At 42.9% G+C, this 21,485-nt stretch overlaps 2 protein-coding genes across 3 annotated transcripts in view; both read left to right on the top strand.

The window, feature by feature from the left end:
• The window catches only part of LOC118122021 (neuronal tyrosine-phosphorylated phosphoinositide-3-kinase adapter 1), a 30,795-nt gene extending 22,833 nt beyond the window's left edge, over window positions 1-7,962 (top strand). The window contains exons 3-7 of the mRNA XM_035178408.2: window positions 1,003-1,361; window positions 1,444-3,339; window positions 3,456-3,698; window positions 4,500-4,606; window positions 5,190-7,962. Coding sequence (XP_035034299.1) covers window positions 1,003-1,361; window positions 1,444-3,339; window positions 3,456-3,698; window positions 4,500-4,606; window positions 5,190-5,621 — 3,037 coding nt within the window. The 3' untranslated portion in view covers window positions 5,622-7,962. The remainder of the gene's footprint in view (window positions 1-1,002; window positions 1,362-1,443; window positions 3,340-3,455; window positions 3,699-4,499; window positions 4,607-5,189) is intronic.
• An 894-nt stretch (window positions 7,963-8,856) lies between these two features.
• atp1b2b (ATPase Na+/K+ transporting subunit beta 2b) lies at window positions 8,857-20,626 on the top strand. Of its 2 annotated transcripts, XM_035178413.2 has the most exons (8): window positions 8,857-9,337; window positions 14,200-14,328; window positions 14,422-14,529; window positions 14,701-14,906; window positions 15,157-15,216; window positions 15,488-15,514; window positions 16,810-16,905; window positions 17,012-20,626. In XM_035178413.2, exons 1-8 carry the CDS (start codon window positions 9,247-9,249, stop codon window positions 17,174-17,176), a joined length of 882 nt encoding a protein of 293 aa, XP_035034304.1. In that variant the 5' UTR covers window positions 8,857-9,246; the 3' UTR covers window positions 17,177-20,626. The 2 variants fall into 2 exon arrangements, with proteins under 2 accessions (XP_035034304.1, XP_035034305.1); XM_035178414.2 differs by lacking the exon at window positions 15,488-15,514.
• Window positions 20,627-21,485: the final 859 nt, after the last annotated feature.

Genomic DNA, 21,485 nt, shown 5'->3' with positions numbered 1-21,485 from the left:
CAACAACCAGAACCACTGACGCTGACGCCTGAACTGTGCTCTACTTCACACTGTCAGCCACTAAGCACGTTTTATTTTATTCCAGTTTACTGGCCATGAATTTTATTTAAGTTTTCAAGTTTCAGGTTTATTCAGGTCATTCCAGCCATATCTGTAAAATACAGTGTAACGACTTTGAACGACAGTTAATAGTTAGTTTAAAATCATAAAGTTCAATCAAGTGCATGAGTTATAATAATTGTATTTTTGCTTGATGTTCTAGGTTTTTATGATTTATATCACCCTTCAACATTCATTGTTCATTTAGCTGTAAACTAATAATCAATTTTGCTCAAGATTTTCCATACACACATGTGCAGGACTACTCAGGTTACGGGTGCATGTGGATCTGATGATGGAATTAAATGCATGTACTTTATTATGTTTATGCTCTACAGGGAAATTACATTTCAACTGTTTCAATTTAGTGAAACACTGGAATTCTTTGTCGTATTTTCCTCTCTGTCAGTTTTATTAATTTTTGTGGGAGCTCGTGTCATTGAAGATTTCAAAGACAAACTATCAAAGAAATGAAAATCACAACTGTGCCCATGCTAACGGATTAAATGCTTGTGGCGGAAACAGACTGCAGATGTGGGTTGAGGATGTAAAGATATAAATAAGGGAATTCCAGCAGCACTGTGTGCTCAAAGAGTACTTTGTTTTTGACAGGGGAATTGATTTCCTAATTGAATGTGTTTGAAGGGGAAGCAGATGTGGAGGAATTCAGATGGAAGGATATGTGGATGCAAAAGATGGAGGAGCCTCCAGGGCTTTCCCTTTGGCCATGAAAGCCCTGCAGGCATTTCTTTATTGAAAAAGCAATGTTTCAAGTTCAACAGAGTGGAGGAGGGAGCTTGATATAAAGGTTACTACATGAATGTTTTTTTTCACTTTGCTAGAATTTCTTCATGCTTCAATATTTTTCCTCTTTCCATTCCCAACTTCATTTCCAAATTGCAGCTCCACCCAAAACGACCCCTCAGCTACCGTTGGGAAAGTCCGCGACTTGGCTTCTTTCCGGCGACACTTCCGGATGGGTTTCATGACCATGCCGGCCTCCCAGGACCTGTCCCCTCACTCCTGTGCCTCTGCCATGGCGCCGCGCTCGCAGTCCTGCCACGCCGTCGGTGCTGGGGATACGAGTCTAGACAACGACGATTACTCTGACACCCAGTCCCAGCACGGTTGCCGCTGCCCCCCAGCCAAACCCAAACGTCATCCAAGCACTCGCCTCACCTCGTCATCCGCCGACAGCAGAGGACACCCTGAGACGCCACCACCCACTCACTCACAGACCAAACACTCCGAGAAGAAAAACGGTAAGAAATGTGTGTTCAGGTGCCTATTCTGCAGAGAAAATGATCTCTTTTCTGACTTGCTTTCTTTTTTTTAATCGTACAGTCATGAAGAAGTCTGACTCTGGAGAGATTGGAACCAAAAAGGTGCCTCCTTTAAAGCCCAAGAGAAGTCCCAGCACCCAGCTTACCTTCGACACCCTTCCTCCACGCGTGCCTCCTTCTGCCACATCCCTGCCTTTCCAGGCAACAGACTCTCAGATTCAGAGGGGAGACGGGGATGATGAGCCAGTCTATATAGAGATGGTGGGCCAGGTGTTCACCAGAGACAGCCAGACAGCCACCCCCCACCCCGTCACCCCGGTGGCCACCACACCAGATTCTGACTCGGACCAGAGTGAGGCCATCTATGAGGAGATGAAATACCCGTCGCAAGAGGACAGAGATTCCCATCGACACCTCCCTCCCAAACACGAGAAACTTAAAAACTCCAAACACTACCACGTTACCCCCTCCTCCTCCAGCAGCTCCTCCTCTTTACCGCGCCCCTCGTCTTCCTCGCCCTCGTACTCCAAACCCAAAGCTACCGTGTCGATCTCTCATTCATCTCCTCTGCCTTCCTCCGCATCCTCCACCCCCATCCCGCAGGTCCTCTCCACCAGTCCACACACGCCACGTGCTCCCACTCCTTACCTGCTGCAAGGGAGTAAATCCGAGTCAGAGACCAACACCAAGATCCCGGCGCCTTTCCCCAATCTCCTGCAGCACCGGCCCCCGCTGCTCGCCTTCCCTCAGCCTGCAGCTGCCTCTAGCGGGGTCGGGGTGCAAAACAAAGGGTCTGCCTCTGCTAAAATGGGAACTCAAACCTCCAGTGCGACCACACAAGCCAGCATCTCCTCATCAGCCTCTTCTAATCTTCCTATATCACTGTCGGGCTCCAAGGAGTCGTCGGGAGGAAGTTCCCAGCAGGATAAACACAACAGAGACTCCCAGTTGGGTCCAGCTCCTGGACTGAGAGCCAGGAGTCACTCCACGCCCCTGCCTCCTTCCTCCAAATCCACCTCCCCTTTCTCCCATCACCACCACCACCCGCACCATCGCCCCTCACACTACCATCACTATCGCAAGCCAGAGAGGGGAGACTCCCCGGCTCCCATCAAGGGCAGCTCTCAGACTTCCAACCAGGCCACCGCCCAGACCCAAACCTCAAGTACAGGCAAGGAGGGCAAGTCTGTTAGCTTCCTCTTGAAGTCCGATAAAGGAGAGAGGGATAAGGATAGGGACAGGGACAAGGATAGGGACAGGGACCGAGACAGAGACAGAGACAGGGTTAGAGACAGTCACAGGGAGAGAGACAGTCACAGGGAGAGAGATGGTCACAGGGAGAGAGACAGTCACAGGGAGAGAGACAGTCACAGGGACAGAGACAGTCACAGGGACAGAGACAGTCACAGGGAGAGAGACAGAGACAAGGAGAAAGACAAGGATAGAGATAGAGACAGGGACAGAGATAAGGAGAGAGAGAGAGAAAGGGATCGGGATAGGGACGGAGGGCCTCACTCCTTACCGATCGAATGCCTCACTGCCAGTAGCAGCCAAACATCTCAAAGCAACACCAGCTCAACCCCAACGCCGTTATCCTCATCCCAGCGTCCTCATTCTCGGCCACATCTTCGCTCTCACACGCCACACGGCCTGCCAGCGTACAAGCCCCCCTCTTCAGACAGCCCCCTGCTGTGGACCTACCCCTCTGGTGGCTTCCGGAGGCCGCCGGCTTACGAGAGCCTGAGAGGAAGCTCTCAGACGCCGTCGCTGCAGCAGCCCTTGAGTCTCACCGGCGTAGGTGAAAGGGTATCCAAGAGTAATGGAGGGTCTGGGTCCCACCATTCAAAAGTTGGCTTCATGCCATGGGACAGCAGTGCCAGCTTAACCGCGGACGAGGGGTCTTACTGGCCTATGCAGAGGAAACTGTCCTTCAGCCATGGGAGCAGAGAAACAGAGAGTAAGTCAGAGGTCATTTTGAAAACTGTCTGCAGACGCCTCATTGAAAAAAAACAGGCTTATAAAAGCTGTTCTAATTATTTGATATATTAATTCTGTTCCTCCCCTCTGTCTCAGAGGATGAAGGGCGTGCATGGAATGGAAGTGCCGATGCCTTGTTAAGGATGGATAAAGAGGAGCTGGGGCTGGGGTCTCGAGGAGGCCACTCAGGCATCCCAGTCCACTTCAGTGGCGCCACCAGCAGGGCCCTCGGTCACAGTGAGTCCTTGGCTGGTGTTGATAACAGCCTGGGATTCAGAGCCCTGCCCAGATTAGGGCTGCCTCTTCCCTGCCAGACCTTCCCCGCCTGTCGCAATGGAGGTAATGTTCATAATCTTTTACTCACGGCTTCTAACCACTACATCCTATTCAGAGAGGGAGCTGCATCTGTGGATTTACATGGGCTGCCTCTGCTGCAGTGTAGATTTTAAACTGGCTTTTAACTCCAAGAATCCTCTCCTTTCCTCACTCCTCCTGTAATGAAGTTACTCTGGAATCTCTGCGTCTCTTTTTCCGCACTCATGCCTTTCTGTAGAGACAGAGAAACAAATCTTACCTTGAGAACCAGAGCAGTAACTTTCCCTAAAGCAGAGCCAGTAAAAGAGGTGTTCCATAAACAGACCCACGTCCCTGCACACACACGTTCATGAGCCCTGCTCCCATTTCATGATGTTTACCTGTATTGGCCAAACATGGAGGGAAATTCTGTCATATGGGTTTAGTGCACACACAGATTGATATTTATATTACAGGACAGCCTTCGCAAAGTGATATTACATGGATGTGTAAAGCAGGCAGTGTAACTCCCCTATATACACTGAACATTCAAATTGCTGTTTCACTCATTTACATCCATTCTGTAACTTTGGTGTTAAACTTGTTTTTACCATTTAAATCACCAGTTTATATTTTATTGTGGTTTAGTTCACTGTGGAATTGTGCATTAGGCTCATGTCCAATAAATATAATGGAAATCTGTGCAAGGGACAATATAAGATACCCAGTAGACAGATGGACATATAACTGTCAAGTAGTTAAAATAAGATGTGTGCAAACAGGGGGAAATTTATATTCCACTATTCTCACTAGCAGTCACAAAGTGTAACGTTTGTTTCTGTACAGAAGTGGGGCGGCTGGGCCGCTCCTCCTCTGCTGCTGGAGTGAGACAGGTGGGTGGAGGCGACGTCCAGAGACAGAGCAGTCTACCAGCACGAGAAGCCCTGAATCAGGTGAATATGCAGTGTAATATACAGCCTCATAACTATAGACTCTATTAACTTTATTCATGGTCGATTTGGGAGTGAACATTAATATTGTTCTCATTATTACTTTGCTTCCTGCTACAGACACTGCTCCTGCAGATCTATTTATAGCTTGTAGATATGTCCTCTGAGCAGAATAAGGCTCTGGCCTGCCTCAAAAGAATGAGAGCCGCAGAGGCACATGACATAGGCCAATATGTAACAAGTAACTGAGGCAGTGGATGAGAGAACATGCAGTGCTATGTTTTGTTGAGATGTGCTGCAGTCTTCCAGCAGTGCACTTTGCCCAGATTCTGGCTGCATAGCAAGTGCTGACGCAGTTTGAGTGTGCTGCAGAGACTGTCTGCATGCGTCTGGTTGACCCTCCCTCAACCTGTGAGATATGAAGCAACGCTGCATCCTGCTGGCTGTCCATGGCCACTGCAGTTTTTCAATTCAACATGTTAGGAATGGTTTTCACTATGTGCAGCTCTGCAGTGATCTTTCAGGTTACTTCAAATCTCTTATATTACGAAAGTCTCATGCATTCACCGTCTTGACTTTTTCGCAGATGCACGGTCTCGCCCAGCCACAAGCGCCCTGCAGTCCCAGCAGTCCAAGCGTGTCTCGGCAGCAGCAGCAGCTTCAGCTCCACCAGCAGCAGCTTCAGTTAAAGCAGCAGCTCCAGCAGCTTCAGAAACAGCACCACCTGCAGCTGCAGTTCCAGCAGCTCGCCCAGCTGGCACAGGGACAGCCTCATGTCAGCGGAGGCACCACCCAATCCACAATGCAGAGCCAGAGAGACGGCAAGCTGCTGGAAGTCATAGAGCGTAAACGCTGCCTGTGCAAAGAGATCAAGGCCCACAGGCGCCCTGACAAAAGCCTGTGCAAGCAGGACAGCATGCCCATCCTCCCTAGCTGGAGACGGACACCTGAGCCTCGTAAGACTGGCACGCCACCCTGCCAGAGGCCGCAAGCCGTCGTGTGGGACACTGCTATCTGAGGCGAAAAAGGACAGCCAAGCAAGAATGTCACAGAATACACAAAAAAGACAGATGTGCAAAAGATGAATGAACAATTAAGAAGAGATGAGTTGAAATGGGTTTGGTAAGAGGAATATTCTTGAGATGATTGGTGGTGAGATGATTGCCACAGAGGAAAGAAAGATTTTGGACGAAGTAGAAGAAATTTGCCAGCACTCTAAGTGTGTTATACAGAAAATGAGAACAGTAATAACGATTTCTGGAGACTCATTTGGAAAAACAGACAAAAAAAGGCTGATAAAAGAGGTGAAGAAAAACAGGTCTTACAATCAGATTAATTAATTTCTTACCCAGTTGATTTGTACTTGCTCTCTACTACTGTATGTACTCAGTTGTTCTAATTGCCAACGATTTTTGCCACAAAACACCAGTGCTATTGCTACAAAGTGAAGACACCAACTAAACAATAACGGGTGGGATCTACTCTGAGATTGGTGTTGCCAAATTTCCTCCTGACTACTTGAGACATGAGAATCATGTATTTTCCTCCAGCACACAGTCGTCCAAACACACTGCTCTGTGGATGAGAAAAGGCCAGACTCGTTGACAAGTTATCGAAGTGTTTCTTGAAATCGTGAATGCATATGAGATGTCTTAATAGATTGTCATTGTGGATGCAAATAATCATCACCGAGGAGTAAAAGCTACCTACTGTATCTGTTTGCATATTTGTAATGTATCTATTTACTTTCTCAACGTTTCTGCAATTTTATAGCAATATGCTCCCAGTGCTGGAGCACCATGATTAAAACTTGTGTCAACTAGCCTAACATACATATCTAAGACTTGAATAAGTCATATTTACTGTGTCATTCTCTGCATGTCACAATAGACATACAGTATTGTAAAAAAAAAGATAATATATATATATGTGTAGAGATGATCATGTCAGACTTTTACATACAGCATTCTTCACTATGATAAAATCATGTGGTTGTACAAAAACATGTTGCTTGGGGTATCATTGTGAAAAACAGTGGTGTGACAGATGGCACATCACGTGCGGTCCAGTCAAACATACAGTAGGTAGAGATCAATGGTACAAAAATCATCACCGCTCATGCTTATACCCACAGTTGCACATTAGTGATTGTTCCTCCACACAGAACAACAAGCACTGACACCCATCAACACAGACTGTACAACATGGTGCAACTGATAAGACTGTGAGTAGTGATCACCTCAAACAGAATGCTGGAACAATCTGCACAAAAACATGGTATACGCTTAGGAGGAATTAAACCCTAATGTATTGTAAATAGATATGTACAACTGGATTGAAAATGTAGCAGTTATTTCCATTTTCATACTTGTAATCAGTACATATAATGTAGCATATACTGTATAAACATAACTTTGTCCACTCGTTTTTTCTAAAAAGAATTAAGTACTTTATCTGCTGCAGCCACTCCATGCATTATATATAGTTCAACTAATAAACAGTAAGCCCTCTAAAAGAAAGGTACAGTCCCACAGTTGTTTATTTAAATTTATGCAAGATTCCCTTTAAGATGTGTTATTGTTTTATCTATGTCTTTTTTTCTACATTCACTTTTATTTATGTACAGATTTCTTTTTCTTTTTTTTTTAAAAATACTTTGCTGCTATCTTGAACTACTGGTGTTGTTCGTTCAACGACATGGTGTTACCACGAGAAACATTTATTACTACAGTGCATATTGTTACATATTTGTTTTACTTCTGAAAGCCACATGAATTGGAATTTGTATCTTGAAGAGTGAGCCCTTCTGTAATAGTATTAAGGCACCTGAATGTCTCTTGGTTGTTGTTGTTTGATGATAGTTATGGCACCAAACTGTACAGTACAGTACACCCCGTGAAAAGACGACCTATCTAAATGTTTGAGAGTCACTGCTTGGCCTTTTGTTTTAGTTCCACCTGCTTGTGTTTGACAGTCGAGGGTTTTCAGGCTGAGTCCATTTTCAAACAAACACAGGCCAGGTTGATGGAAATGGGCAAGTGCAATGCATGCAGAGATTCCTTATACTGAAAAGTTTCCAAATGATGCTCATTATTGTGCCCAGTTTAATTTCAGATACCAAGTGATCATCTTACCATGATTCCTTTTCACTGACAGATGTGGAAACCCGAGGTATCATCTCCCAAGATAGTTTACAGAAGCCGTTGATTTTGTGTGTCTACTAAACGGTGGCCATTATATGAGTGCCATACTATATTGATATGGTGAGATACGGTGTACCTTGGAAATCACTGTAGTGCTATATTTGCATTGATATTGTCATTAAAATAAATTTTATATAATGAACTTTACACAACAAACAGGATTTTGTGCATATGTTTGTGCCTCGTGTTGCTTCACAGTGGAGAGGGTGTGAGTGTGGACATGATGTTCCCACTGCACTTCTGCAGCTGGTGCTGCAACTCCACCCAGTTTCCAAGTGAGGGCGCTACTTTCACCCACTGTTGCTGCTGGTGTGGCTTTGCACAGTCACTCCTTCAGGAGCCTGTAGCATACAAAATAGTTATATATAGAGGCAGAGCATTAGACGCAGGCTCAATATATATGTTTGAATTTGAAACAGTTACATTATAGAGTTATTACTACATGAAAAGCTTAGCACCACATAACTGATCATAACTGAAAGTAAAATACAACTAGTTGTACCTTTTAGCTCAGTAGCTTTGAATATGTTGCCACTGCAAAATTGTTATTTGGGAAAGACGACGAAGAAAGTGTCGCAGTTTTTCCAAATATGAGATTAAAAATAATCACATCAGCTTAAATAATTGTTTTCTATTTTTATTTATTTTCTAAAGAGTCTAATTCTCCTTTATTATGTCAAACAAACTGTCAGGCTTCAGTCTGACGCATGCATGATGGCACACTTAATCCTTGATTTCAATTAGGGAAAAATGAGATAACTAACAACGCCCCTGCGCTTATTCTGATTCCAGGACAGATAATTGAGTACAGTGAGGGGGGGGGGGGGCTGACAGCCACATTATGGAGGAACATCAGACCGCTGTGACGCAACGTGGCCTCGGAGCCAATGACATGACGCCTTCAGCCAGCACGCGATTTGCCTCTTGGATGCGAAGAGGGAGGGATGCGGTGCAGGCGATTGGTCAGCTCTGATGGTCGAGGGGTGGGGGTTGTAGAGGATGAGGTTGAGAGGAGGGAGGGGGTGCTTTACCGCAGTATCACTGGATTTCTGCACCACTCATCAAAACTCTGCGGCATGCAGACAAGAGCTGGGGGGAGGGCAGAGAGCAGGTCTGAGCTGAGTGTAGGGACCGCCACCTTTATCCATCTGTGCTCTTAGTAGAGAGGCTGCACTGCTACTGTGTGCTGCTCTGGGATTTTTTTTATCTATGTGCAAGTTTAATTCCATGAGCAGACGCTTTTAATTTACCTCTGTTCTCCGAGGAGGTATAGTAGCTATCTCTCTCTCTCTCTCTCTCTCTCTCTCTCTCTCTCTCTCTCTCTCTCTCTCGCTCGCTCTATTCGAGCCGGCGCTTCTCTTTTGAGTGTGGGTGTGAGAGAGTGCGTGGAAGAGTGTGCATCAGATCAGGACTGCGGAGCTCCCCACTTTTTATGACAAAATGGCAAAGGACGGAGAAAAGAGCGGGTGGAAGGAGTATATATGGAACCCCAGGACCAGGGAGTTTCTGGGCAGGACGGCGAGCAGCTGGGGTGAGTGAAGACACAGCAATGCAGCAAAAAAACCCAAAACATGGTCTCTGTAACAGGTTTGTGTCAGAGTCATCCTCAGCCCCAGCAGGGGGGCTCCATTAGAAATAACTGCATGTCACCTATAATGAAAGTGTATTATCCTCAGCAGCGCTCAGGTGGATATATTCTCTTGAGACGCCCGTGTCGCTGTCCGCGCCTGCCTGGTGCTGACATCTGAAATGCGGCACCGCTCCTGTGGAAGCCGGTGGAGAAAAGAAAATCATCTCCTGCCCTGTTTCTTTCTGTCTTTATTTATTAATTTATGCCGCCGCTTTCCCCTGCGCAATGCGCCCATCGTGAGGGTGGAGGAGGAACATGCTACTGTTTCACATTATTATTTGCCAGCTGACTGCAGCACTGCCGAGAACAGGTTCCTCTCTTGTTGCAAAGTGCAGTCGATCAGCTCCTCTCCGTGTGCGGAGTGCTGTCGCAAGCGTTAATGTGGATTCTGCTGCAGAGCGGACTTTTCTTTCTGTTTTTTTAATTCCCAGGGTGGCTTCTCAGTCAAGTAAAGCAGAAATTGGTTTTCTTTTGCTTGTAGCTTCGTCTAATGAGCCTTCAACGTGATGTCATTCATTTTCAGGCTGTTTGCCCCCCCTCCCAGAGATTCTGCAGGGAGATCCAATCCCAGTTTCCATTGCTATTGCCATGATCTGCCCCCTTTTCTGCCCCATACACAGGCAGCCTGCAACCATTTTCAAAGATTCATGAAATGATAGGGCACATATGGCCCTCTTCTAATGACATTGGAGCGTTTTAATCTGGGTAAAGCCGAGGGCCAAATGCTATTTGTATCACCTCCAGTCCGGCCCCTCCCAGTGTGTGTAACTCAGCGAAGGATTTAATCCTAATCTAATGACTTCATTGGCTGGCGCATGGGGAAGCTATCAATTCAGGGCGTTTGAGCAAACGAAAGCACTCTTAAGTATTTAGATTATTTTTTATCTTTTCGCCTGGGACATAATCTTAATTGCACATTTTTTAGTTTTTGTGTTTGTGCATGGTCGGAATGATGCTGAGACTGGTTTCTGTCGCAGTTGTGTTCTGGAATTTTAGTGCCGAGTTGGGAATCATTGACTGTAGCTTCCTTTGCTGGAATCCTCCCAGTGTACAACTTAATCCAGCTCAGTGTGTCCCAGGTGCTTCAAGGTCTGGTGGCACCTTTAAGCTGTGCTCTCTAAGGCTGGTTAATTAGGCTATTTCTGTAGTCGCCCCATACATGTGGGTCTGCTAAACTTGGCATTTCACCTCTTCTTCTTCATTCTTCATTCCCCTGACGATGCATACACACTATACTAGCTGTACCTCTAGTTCCACTTATCTACAGCCTTTTCATCCATTTTCTACCCCCACTTAGAAGCACAGAGAAAAGGGCAAACAAAAGTGGATTCCAGTCTATTTAACAGACAAATGTCTTGTTTGCATGTATTCATATTCACTACAGAGTGATAGATCAAAAGCTTCTTTGAGGATGAAATGCGGAACACTTCCTTTGGTGTCCCGCATTGTGTAAAGAACTAATGATATGGAAATAGCCTTGATAAAGTAGAGCAGTCTAGCTATTAGGATGTGCCATTGCCACAAGCTGACACCAGGAGAACATGGTAAAACAACTAATTCTATTTAAAAATAGGACTAATTAAGTGTTCTGCACCTCCCACTTCCAAAAAACAACCAAAGGCGCCTTAGAGGACCTTAATCATGACACTGTTCTTTCTTGAGATTGCACACTATTATACAAGATATAATTATTTGTTTGAAAGTTCGAGATCCACAGCTCAAAGCTCTATCTATCCTCTCTTCAGACCTTGTCACCTTTCTATTTCAGAGGTGCGGTCATCACCAAATTACGAAGCCATCTAACAGCATGTCCTCCTAATTAATTCTGAAAGAAAAGAGACACCTCCCGCCATTATCACTGAAGAAGAAAAAAAACGGTTGCTGATCCATCCCACCTGTGCTTTTGTTCTGCGCTTTCAACTGTTGTCTGCAGCAACAAAACCAGGTTGAAAGACAGATGCTGCGCTGTCCATCACCACCGTGGACGGGGAGCTCAGACTGTAAACCTAACACCAGCTTTGCCAGGGGGGGAAGCCACCCGGCCTGCACACTTGACCCTGCATGCACGCGTGCACATCCAGTCTCCTCTGGGTGGTGTCATATTTGTGGGTCGCACAACATCCTCTTCTGAGTGGCACTAAAACACTTTACTTTGTCATATCTTACCCCGGATGCTTCTCTCACTGCAGTGCCTCCGGCTTTGGTCCAAAGGCCTGGAGCCTAACCTCGTATATATATTTAATGACTACATATGGGACACTACTTAGACATTTGTTATTTTCGCGTCCGATTCAAATAATTCTAGGAAGAACTGGATGAAAACAACACCTCCCTCTCTAATTGCCCCCTGTGGACCAGCTTCCCCTTGACATTTTGTTATGGATTTCTCTAAAGCCTGGCTGTGTGGGGAGGCAGAGGCAGCACTGAGGCTGCTGATAGAGTGAGCGAGCTCCCCGCTGGGGGGCATCCAGCAGAGACACGGGGTCAGGGCACTCAGCTGCTACCCAACGCCTGCCTCAGGTGTCGCTGTCTAAAATGGGGGCTGTGTCATCGAAAATGATATTTATGTTCTGCTGCTTTCGATGGAGACAGGGATGGTTGAGATGGAACCAAACATCTGCTTCAAGAGAAGTTAATGATGCCATGTAGGAGATGGGTCACATCACTCATTGGTTTGATTGACTCTCTACAGAGAGGTGTCATCTAACCTACAATAAAATAGATAAAGCACAGTAGTGACAGAGAGGTAATAGGTATTGAAATACAGACATAGCTAATTGATCTATCATCTGGAAAAAATAATAAGGAGCAATTTTGATTTCAATGTGTTATTCGCATTTTCAATTAAAACTTTCCAATATTCAAGATCCAAGAACTTTATTGTCTTTGTGCAAGCAGGATAAAGTGATGAGCAAATGTTGAGCTCTGGGAACCTTTGAGTGTAGGAGTCGTATATTAATGAGAAAGAAAATTAAATTGACAAATGTATTGATAATAAAAGCAATACATAGTTGCAGCCCTATTTTCTGTCTAATATAACATGATCTGTATGCTCTTCATTTGCTTTTCATAATAAATAGGCTTAGTCCATGTTGGCCTGTAATCTCCTGACCCTCAGTCTCCAGGGAGTCCTTGTCTGCCCTTCTCCTGTATCGCCCTTTGTCATCGTTTCTCCTTCTCTGAGGACAGGACAGCTTCATAGTGAAACTGGTCAGACACCAGTAATTCAACCACTGGTTTTTATTCCCAGTGTGCCAGGCTGGGGGGAATTCTGTCTTATAGTATAAATCAAGTATGAACATACAGTTAATGTTTTCACCATTGATAAAAAATAACATCATGTTGTTGTGTAGTTGATGATATTTTAAGTATCTATGTGACAGTTGTTCATGTTTGAGAAAAGCAGATGTTGCAGAATAAAGCGCCTTTAGTTTAATAAATAGGATTAACTGGCCTCCTGCGGACATGTTTGCTGAGAAAGTGACTGAACACAGCCTCAGCAACATTTAATCAGAATTAATTCCATAATATTAATTCCGATACAAGCTTACAAATGCTTAAAAATGTGCTGGCGCATTACGGTAATTACGAAATGGCCTACTCCCACTGGGGGCTGCAGATACTAGTCTAATGTAGCCTTCATGCATAAATAAAAACCTGTCCATTATACTGCAGAGCCATCGCAGCCAAACGCAGATCAACAAGTGTACTGCGAGAAACAGTCGTCTCACTGCAGCATCATTACAAATTAAAGAAGATATATTTAGATTAGAAAGATCTTTTACATTCATAAAGCAAAATAAAACAGTAAAGCCTGGGTCTGAATGTAGCAACGTGTAAACACAAGTATTAGTCCATTATGGTGTAGAGTTGAGAACCTCCTATTCAGTTCAGTACATATAACTCATGGGATTTTCTCTAGATCTATATTTTGTGATTTAATTTGATCATAGAGGAAGGGGACTTGTTTGCAGTGTTTCCTTAGCAATACTTTGTGTAAATTACAAAATGTGTGTAGTTGTTGTTTGTTCGTGTGATGCTTGCCTGTTCTTTTAATTGAATAGAATCCTTTATGATTCATTTTTTTCAATCCATTAGCATTTTATCCTTACACTGCTTATGCTACTTATTACAAAGGCCAATGTATGTGAAATCAAATGGATACAACACCGCAGTCTATAGTGGTATGTTAAAGGACCCTTGTGTGGGATTTAATGGGATCGATAGGCAGAAATGCAACATATCATTTATATAATAACCTGAAACTAAGAATTGTTAGAATCACCACTAAGTTTCTACAGTAGTTCAGAAGGTACAAACCAAACACTGGCTCGAGAGGAGGCCTTTTTGCTTTTTTACATTACTATTGCTTCTCCTACATGCTCTGAAGGCGAGGGTGTTGAGTTGGATGCAATCTGCAACCTCACCACTAGATACCACTATATCCTACACACTGAGCCGTTTACATATCAGTATAAAATAAATGACTTTTATCACGCAGATGCAGTTAAATTCTTCAAAACTGAGCTTTACTGTGTATAACTAGAGTTCGGGTTATCTGTACAGTGTGAAAAGAAAAAGTTAATTTCTTCTTGATTTAATGCCCTTGCAGGATTCACCTTTCTAAGTAAACTGAATTATATACAATATACTGACAGAATAAATGCTATTCAACTCAATAATTAAATCTATTACTATAAATAATGTTTTTTTCACTGGTGTGACAGGCAGTTGATGCAGCTCTCTTCTCTCTTTGTCTCCAGGTCTGATTCTTCTCTTCTATGTAGTTTTCTACATTTTCCTGGCCGGCTTGTTTGCGCTCACCATGTACGTCATGCTGCAGACCCTGGACGACCACAAACCCACCTGGCAGGACAGGCTCTCCACACCAGGTGCGGCGACTAATGATGCAAACCGCACCAACACAGGTCACAATCTCGTGTTGCTGTGTCATGAACTCACTGCTGTCTCTCTGTCACTCACAGGCATGGTGATTAGACCCAAAGCAGGTGAGACCTTTGAGATCACCTACAACATCCAGAACACTGAGAGCTGGGACATGTACACTCAGACCCTGGACAAGTTCCTGGCACGTAAGTCTGCCTCTCGGCTTCACTCGCAGTGACTCAAAAAGCTTACTGCTGTGGATTATCCAAACCCGTAGAGTGAAGAGTTTACACAGAATAAGAATTCATTCCTTTGAGTCATAAGCTCTTACAAACAAAATAGCCCCAACCCCTGCTTTCCTCTTCCCCTTCCTGCAGCCTACAACAGCTCTGACCAGGCCCAGAAAAACGACGAGTGCACCCCGGACCAGTACTTCGAGCAGGAGGACAGCGGCAGTGTGAAGAACAACCCAAAGCGCTCCTGCCAGTTCAACCGCACTATCCTGGAGGACTGCTCTGGAATTCAGGACCGTTACTATGGATACCAGTCGGGCAAGCCATGCATCATCATCAAGCTGAATCGGGTATGAAAGAGAGCGAGGCGAGGGAAATGGATGGTGTTGCTAGGAGACCTGGGGTGATTGCGATAATGAGACTGGTTGGGAAAGAGGAAAAAGATAATCCCAGTTAAAGTAAAAGAAAAAAAGGTCTCACTAGATATCACATTTATTGTTGCTTTCAATATCTCATATCAAGTAGCAGGTTTTTTTCATTTTCCTCTCCTCTGTGTGTAAAGAGTGAGATAGAGTGAGATGGGACTGTGTTGTGTTTCAGGTGATTGGGATGAAGCCAGGGAAGAATGGACAGGCTCCGTTTGTCACCTGTGGTGCGAAGGTAATCCCTTTTTGTCTTCCACAATGAAAGGCTTCACGTAACAAATTGGACTCAAGCCCATTCATAGCTATTGTGCTTCACTCTCATCCACATTATGTCACCTATTGCTCATCGCCACTTTCCTGTGATGTTTGTATTTCTATTGTTTCAGCCATCGTATCTGTGTTGCATGCCATTTTGTCATTTACACCACATGTGTTTGTCGCTGCTCTTCTCTTTTTCCTTTTTCCTTTGTTTCTCCATCATGTTCTTTTAATTTGTTGGCTCTCAGAGATACAGAGTTGGCAAAGATCAATGGGTAAGAACAGGACAGAAAATGTGTCTTGCAGAGTTTCGATCATAAATAGACATGTATAGCAGTAGTGTAGCAGTTGTATGTGTTCTGAAGGTGAGACACTACAGGCAATTTAATGATTTTGGGCTATTTTTCTTCCATAACTTTCAGACCCGTTTAAAGAAAACACCCAAAATACACATTTAGATGTTTATTTTACTGTACGTTTTCTTTTTGTATCCGTAGATTTCAATTACAATTTATTTCTTTAAAGGTTCAGTGTGTAAAATGTAGTGACATCTAGTGGTGAATTTGCGTGTTGCAGCGGAATACCCCTCACCTCACCCTCCCCTTCCAAACATGAAAGAGAACCTTTGATAACCCTTCAGTTGTCAGTTGGACTACTGTAAAAAAAAAAAGAAAAACACATGGCGGCCTCCAAAGAGAGGACCCGCTCCTCATGTAAATATAATGTATTTAAATATAAAGGGCCCATTCTAGGGTAAAGAAAGCAACAATCGGTACAATTTAGATGAAACACACTGCTGTAAACATCACTAGGATTATTATATATTCAGTTCAGCCAATAGATCCCTTTCACCTCAATCTTACACACTGAACCTTTAAAGGTCATTTACTCCCTGCTGTTTGGTCTCATACTGAGCCAGCAATCTCCACTTCACTAGCATTTAAGACACCAAACTAGTAAAAGTAAATGTATTTTCAGGTACTTTTCACTTAATATCAGAATATGTCTTTCTCCGTCTGGGCTGTTCTTGTATTAAACAAAATACCCAGTCACACAATTAATGATTAAGTAGACTGTTGCACTCCAGCAAGAAGTTGTAATTATAGTTCTTAAAGAATATTTGAAAGCGAGCGTTTACATTTGCCCGAGTAGAAAAGCAAATATGGTAGTTTTACTTTTACTTCAGTATTTTTCTTTATGTATTTATTTGTACTTTTAATGTAAAATGTTTTTTCATTCCTAAACACATTATGAAAATTATTTATTTATGCTGTTTCTGATTCATGTAGTAAAAAAGGAGCTGTCCCCTATGTAAAAACCCTCGACTCTAATATGTCAACAATATATTTTGGAAATGAATGCAAATATATGCATGTTTAGTTATATTATGTATAATTTGCATTCTTTTTAACCATCCGGGAAAGGTTCATGGTAATATCTTTGAGTTTCCTGTTGTTTCTCACCTTAAAAAGGTCTTTTCTCTTTTCTCTTCCCCCACATGTAGGAACTTTAATAAATATGAAGTGTTTTTTTTTAGCCTGTAACTGACCAGACTGTTTCACCCCCTCAGAGAGAAGACAGTGAGAAGATTGGAGAGTTGATGTACTTCCCTCCAAATGGCACTTTCAACCTTATGTACTACCCTTACTATGGCAAGAAAGCTCAGGTAAGACTAAACGGTATAGATAGTTTACAGTGTGTCAACTTGTACACATTGCATTTTAAAGATGAGTTCCTGCGTTTAGAGGTGTGATTGGATGTGTGTTTTGCAGGTGAACTACTCTCAGCCTTTGGTTGCCGTCAAGTTCCTTAACATTACTGTCAATGAAGACGTCAACATCGAGTGCAAGATCAACGCCAACAACATTCCCCCCGGAAGCGAAAGAGACAAGTTTGCCGGGAGAGTGTCCTTCAAGCTGAGGATCAACACTGTCTAGGTTGACCTTTTCCTCCCCTCTCCTGAAAACTACTTTCTTCATTCTCTGCAACATTGCAAATGCACAGAAACAAATCACAGTATTCACACCCTTCGTAGAATATGTTTACAACCCCTGAATGTTTTTGGGAAATAGTCCAGTCACATTATGAGGTGAGATGAGAAGTTAAAAAAACTAAAGGGTGGAAATCCTGTCATTATTTCTGTCCGTGAGCTTTGGGACAAAATTCTTTCCTGTACATTAGTTTGAGGTGACATCTATTTATACTGCATGACAAACTAGGGGATATAAAGGATGTGAACGTGTGTTTTCAAAGTTTGCGAGGATCAGCAACATTACCATGTTATTGCTGCTCCCCTCCGGTTGCCTCCTTATAGAGTATCTCTCTATATATGAATATACACAACTTACAATACAAAATGTGTATATCTACAGTATTTATACGGTATCACGACCTTATATCAGTACATTGATTTTGTTGCACTTCAAAGAATATTCCAACAGACTTGTGTATATCTCGACGGGGTGGATGCAGAGATGAAGCCATTTGCATGTGTGTATACGTCTTCAGTGTGCTTTGAGGGCAGGAGGCCCCCATGTCCCACCTCTCTGCTAAGTGTGAAATAAGGTTATGTCGAACCACTGACCACCAGGAGGGACCGCACTGTGATCTTCTAAACCTCGCGCACGGCAAGTGTGGAATCTTAAAAGAAAAAAGAAAAGAAACGGGAGTTACAGTAGAGGTCAGAGTGTGTGTGTGTGTGTGTTTGTGTGTGTGCGTGTGCGCGTGTGCGTGTGTGTGCTCCATTTACAATTCTCATCTCACACAGTAGGTCGGGAAATTGCATGCAATGTGCAATATTCATTAAGTGGCAAACATTAGGAATGCTTGAGTCCGTTCCTAAGATGACAGGACATCTATCAAGTGATGATTCCTTTTTTGGATCATTTCATATTCACACTGGTTGTTTGACTTGAGAGCAGTTTACAGAACACATGTTGGTATTTAGGTTGCTGGTGAAGGTCGTATCGATAGTACTTATACCTAACGATGGGAAGCGGCACGTCAGTCACGTCGTCATCAACGTGACCCGAAACTTCCAGTGAGTTAGTGGTTAAACAAAACTTTAGCTCCGACACTCCCAGACTACAGTTATCACTCCTTTAAACGGTCTCATCATCAACACGTGAAAACAGCTTCAATCTTCCTCCTGCTGCAAATGTAACGTTACGCTCCCTGGCACTGTCACAATTTCTTCATTAAGGTAAATCAGGATCCATTTCTTGTGTCTCATTTTTGTATTTAAACATGAATATTTAGAGTTTCATCTGTGTGCTTTGCATCTATTTCATACTATTCAAGTATCAGAAATAGATGCCGTTGTGATATTTTTGTATTGATTTGCACTGGAAGTGTTTGTTCCCTTTGTTTTATTCATGTCCCATTTTCATCCTTGAAAATATTCATCCAGGATATCAAAATGCATAGTTTACATCTCCCTTTAAAAGTGACTACTAGAGTCTTGATTATGTGACTTGTTAGTGGATCAGAGTTTTGTTCTTTAGGCCTGGAAAATAATTATTTTTATTCCACTAAGATTTTGTTGTTGTTGTATTTTCCAATATTGAAACCATGAATCAGGCTTAAGGCAGAGCCATTACGATAAGAAGATAACCAACCTCTTTAAAATACATGAATTAAGTCCGGTGCTGTTTTGTTAAGGTGTATTCAAATATTGGCAATAGAAATCTGTGGAGTCACACCTTTAAACATTCACGTGCACAGCAACAAAATTACACCAGTGTGACTGTGATCACGGATCACAAGCATCTGTTCACTCACAGTAGAAGAAAGAAAGAACGAACGAATGAACGAAAGAACGAAAGAACGAAAGAACGAAAGAATGAAAGAACGATGGAACAAAAGAACGAAAAAGATCTACAACTGAGGAGTTTTTAGTCGTCTGAGGGTCTCTTTTTTTTTGTGGCTTCACTTCATGTGTCTCCCCTCCTCAGCATTCCTGAAACACTTACTTAATTTCACTGTAATCTCTTAATCTGGCCAGCTAATCCAGAGCAGGCACGCTGAACTTCTTTACCCTACTTTGTCCCTCCCCCTCCTCCTTCTCCTTCACTGTCAGGATCTTTCAAGATGGAGAGAGCAAGGTTCATTTCCCCCTTAATTTCTGAAATCATGCCCCTTTAAATTACAAAAAAAGCAGGTTACATGTTTTGCTCCATCACCCTATTGGACATGCTCATTTTTACTTATGTGCACGTGAAGATTTGTTCTTCAACCAAAGACTTTCATGACAGATTGAATTTGATTTGCTCGGATGCACTGACACATCCTCAGCAGCAGATCTCAGTGAGGATCTCATGCAGAGAGACTGGAGGATCCAGGTGGAGACCCTGTGCAATTAACTTTTATCTAATAATAATAAATCATAATCATATTAATAATAATAGTAACACTACATCTACTACTAATAATGATTATAATAATATTATGCACAAAAGGAACACGTTACATGACAAGATAACAGTGCCTCCTGGTGGACAGACAGTGTTGTTCCCCAGTGTTACAGAATGTTATTTCCTGTTTTTTCTGTGATAATTTGGAGATGTCCTCAAAAAGCAATATATTTATTTCTTGTGTGGCTGTATGATGTATTTATTGGAAAGGCTGAAACTAAATCAGTGCAACATGTATCATCAAGGGCAAAGAGGAAAGAGGAAAAAACATATATGTCGCATTCTGGCATTATTGTCAGTTTTGTGTCTATCACCATGATGGAAGAATATAAAAAAAACTATTGTTTTGTTTATAAAAGAGTATTTTTACTGCTATTTTGTTGTAAAGAGGAGAGAATGTATTAGTTTGGATTGTATCATGTCATGGAGCTATACCTGGTAGGTTTTCATCATTTAATTCAACAAATGGCAAAATGTTAACAGCTCGGTTGGAAAAGTTTTTGATTTATGTAGAGAATTCACTGTTTGAGTCCTCTCTACTTTGTTAAAGTGAGTGTGCAGTGAAAGCTCTCTGAGGTCTGCTGTATCAGAGTGAAGACAGATTTGTTCAAGGTTAATCAGGGAGGTGGTGAATAATGTGCAGCGCTTTCAGAGAAATTTCAGGTGTTGAAAATCATCGGAAAGAAAACACAAAAGGGCCCAAAGAAAATATCAGAGAGAGAAATTCATGTTTTAATTAAGAAATGATATCACAAAACCCCATTAACCCCCCCTCTCTAATCACCTCATCTTACATCATATCATTGCCTAAGACTGTGGTGTTCAAGAAAGGAATACTCTCGCCCGAAAAAGGATGATAATTCTATTCTGGATTCTTTATTTTTTGCTCTTATTGTATGTATATTTTTGCTCATGTTTACTGCAAACCAAGATAGAGAAATAAATAAATGTCATTTAAGGGAACTCAAAAGTTAATCTTTGCCTCTATGTCTCTCATCTTTATATCGTAAATCAAAACGTTGTCACGTGTAGCGGACGCCGTAGGCAGGGGGACAGAAAAAGAAGCCAGTCAGTCTGTGTCAAAGGTTACGTCAGATGGAATCTAATGTAATCTCATTCCCCGTAATCCTCGCAGCCTGGGGCCACCAGTGTTGACCTGTGCAGACAGAAGTGGTGAAAGACAAAAGGGTCGAGTTCTCTCTATCTGTGTGACATGATTGACTTCTGTAGTTTATTTTATCAAGCAGAAGTGGAGACATACTGGAAATACCAGCAACACGTCATCTTCCAACACACATCATGGGACAAAGGTCACAGATTACAGGCTTGGTCTTATTCTTGTTGCTATTTGTTCAATGTCAAACATATTAATCGGTCCGAGCTCAGAAATGTGTGAATCCTGGCTCAGGTTGGAAAGTTTGTCCCTTTGGGAGCTGCTTTACAAATAGTCTAGCCCCCGAACTGCTTGACAAGATTAAGGCCGAGTATTGCTGCTCACTGACCTTCAACCGCCTCCTGTCTCCTGCTCACTCTGTGCCCTCCGGCTCTATCCTTATCGCTCCTTTCTTCTCCTCAGAAAGAGAGAGCGCAGTCCAGGAAAAGGGAGAGAGCCGGGATTACGTAGCATTAGAGGTATTTATGGGGTTAAAATAGTTCATTGATCAAGAGCAGTGCCAGCGACTGATATTTGCACATACTACTACCACGTCCCTCAGACGTTCAATAATTTATGATCATGTATAATCTGCATTCTCTTCATTTGCTCCAAATCAGGAGATTTCTAATATTCAACATTTGATATGTAAGATATTCCTAAAAAAGGACTTTATAAGGG

Source organism: Hippoglossus stenolepis, chromosome 15 (genome assembly GCF_022539355.2).
Source record: "Hippoglossus stenolepis isolate QCI-W04-F060 chromosome 15, HSTE1.2, whole genome shotgun sequence".
Lineage (NCBI taxonomy): Eukaryota > Metazoa > Chordata > Actinopteri > Pleuronectiformes > Pleuronectidae > Hippoglossus > Hippoglossus stenolepis.
The sequence above is the reverse complement of the archived record's forward strand: the minus strand, read 5'-3'. Positions and strand labels throughout refer to the sequence as shown.